This window comes from Suricata suricatta, chromosome X, assembly GCF_006229205.1.
Source record: "Suricata suricatta isolate VVHF042 chromosome X, meerkat_22Aug2017_6uvM2_HiC, whole genome shotgun sequence".
Classification (NCBI taxonomy): Eukaryota; Metazoa; Chordata; class Mammalia; order Carnivora; family Herpestidae; genus Suricata; species Suricata suricatta.
In genome coordinates, this window is record NC_043717.1 from 69,162,734 (window position 1) to 69,164,841 (window position 2,108).

At 46.9% G+C, this 2,108-nt stretch overlaps 1 protein-coding gene across 1 annotated transcript in view; it reads right to left on the bottom strand.

The window, feature by feature from the left end:
* Positions 1-358: 358 nt before the first annotated feature.
* TCEAL8 (transcription elongation factor A like 8) overlaps positions 359-2,108 on the bottom strand; it is a 2,110-nt gene continuing 360 nt past the window's right edge. The window contains exons 2-3 of the mRNA XM_029930023.1: positions 1,934-2,005; positions 359-1,328 (exon numbers count right to left, since the gene is read on the bottom strand). Of these exons, the coding sequence (XP_029785883.1) occupies positions 935-1,288 (354 nt within the window). The 5' untranslated portion in view covers positions 1,289-1,328; positions 1,934-2,005 and the 3' untranslated portion in view covers positions 359-934. The remainder of the gene's footprint in view (positions 1,329-1,933; positions 2,006-2,108) is intronic.

The window sequence follows — 2,108 nt, forward strand, 5'->3', positions numbered from 1 at the left end:
GATTTGGCACCCAAGGACTCTAATGTGTCAGGAGCAGTGAGGGCCAACAGAGAGTAAAGGACCCAGCTGAAGAGGCAGCAGTGCCCAGCAGGCATGGCAGACCCAGGGAAGGAGGGTGGGGTTCAACAGCACTGGCATGGAAGCCCCCAATGCCCTGCCTACTAGTGAACTTGTTCCTAAGCACAGAGAAGTCATGCCAGGGCCCTCCATCAAATAACTGTTGCTCTGTAGTGGGTTGGGGTTCTGTATTCACAGGTGGGAATGAGGCCTCCTGACACAGCTGAGTTGCCTCATTTCTTCCTCACAACAGCTCTGTGAGGCAAATGTTTTTCTCCTGAAAAGACTGAGTCTAAGCAAGTTTATCTGTAATATATGCCAGTTTTATTCCTCTGGCTAAGAGATCCAGAAGTAATTTGAGGTTTACATATTTCTTATAGTTCTTCCATCATGAGTTTAGGTGCCCCCTTTGCCCTTATTAAGCTGGTTGCAAATTATTTGACTCTAACTTATAAAACTTTGTTTTTGTGTGTGTGACGTGTTCATGAGAAAATACATAAGCAAAAAGAAAAAAGCTCACGCCACACAGAAATAAGCAGTTAAGTTTTTGATATATGTATACACACGCACACACAATTTGAGATTTAATCCTACATATGTGAGCTGATACTAAATATACTGCTTTGTAACCAGTTATGTGTTACTTTACAATACAGAATGAATATATTTTCATGCATATGTGTGAAAACTTCCAATTGAAAAACAGACCTGGAGAATGGGTCAAAACACAGAATCCAGTGAGATGCTGGTAACAAGGGAACTACCTAAAACAAAATTCCACCAGATTATTAAAGTAAAATGAAGGTCAAAGATACATCAGAAAATGCTAACAGAAAGAAAGCAGGGGCCAGATTTTAATATCAGACAAAAAAAGAACTCAAGGCCTAAAGCAAACAGGATAAGGACGGCTGCGTGAATGTCTTTGCTTCCAATGCATCATCACAAACTTATTTCTTACTCTTCTTATCTCTTCCCTAAGCCTTTCCAACTCATCTACTCCTCTTATCATTTCTTCAGGGTCCAAATGCCTTACAGGAGTGTCCTCTTTAAGCCCCTGGCCAGGTTGGGTCAGCCCTCCTCTAAGATTTCCTTCTGCTTCCTGGTTTACTCCTTCTTCAGAAGGTTGAGGATTTCCTTCTGCCTCCTGTGGTACAGCTTGCGAAGGGCGGTCTGCCTCAGCCTTTGGCATGTTCTGTGGGTTTCCTTCATTTTCTTCACAAGACTTTTGCATGTTGAGTATTTTTCTGTTATTTCTTTTTAATAAGTTAATCCTAGAAAACAAGTAAACAAAACTAGATGGCAGACAAACAGACCAGCCATAGAATTGGTTCCCATAGCAACGGGCCTCTTCTCTTTCAGGTCCCTAATATGTCTAAGTTTTCCAACTAGAGAAGGCCAGGTCCACAGATTCAGAACTCCCCTGACTCCACCCCTTCCTCCACCTCCCTTCCCTCCCCTTTTTGCTCCAGCTCCATCTTCCCTCCTCCTGCTCCAGCCCACCATTTCCCAGCAGGCCCTGCTTACAGGCCTCTCCTAGCACAGAAACGGGAACAGCGCTGAAGCAATTAACCCTATCCTTAGACGCAGGTCTCCAATATTCCCGCCCTTCAGGACTTTCCCAAGCGGCTCCAACCTCCCGCCACTCACCTGAGACCGGGTAGTGCAGTATCTGCCCTCCCCTCCCCCTTCCACGTCTCTCCAGCCACCCCCGCCCCCGCCCCATTTCCGCTGCAGGCTCTGCCAAGGCCTCCGGCGCTTAATCCGTAAGGCGAAAGGCTCTGGCGACCCCAGGATATGCTTTGGTGTCATCCACACTCCCACTCCCACCTCCGACCTCACCCGAAGGGACCTGAGGCAATTGCACCCTTACACTGACCTGCAGGGATCCAGGGGATTTTACTGCCTCTTCCCTCACTCGATTTGTGTCGCGCCCAAAAGACCAAGAGTCCTGCAGACGGACAGAAGTGCTTACTGAGCAAGCCAGTACCTGAATCACGGATCCCTTTCACGATTCTAGGCCTTGTTCGTCTAAAGTTGTCCTCTCCTTCCTT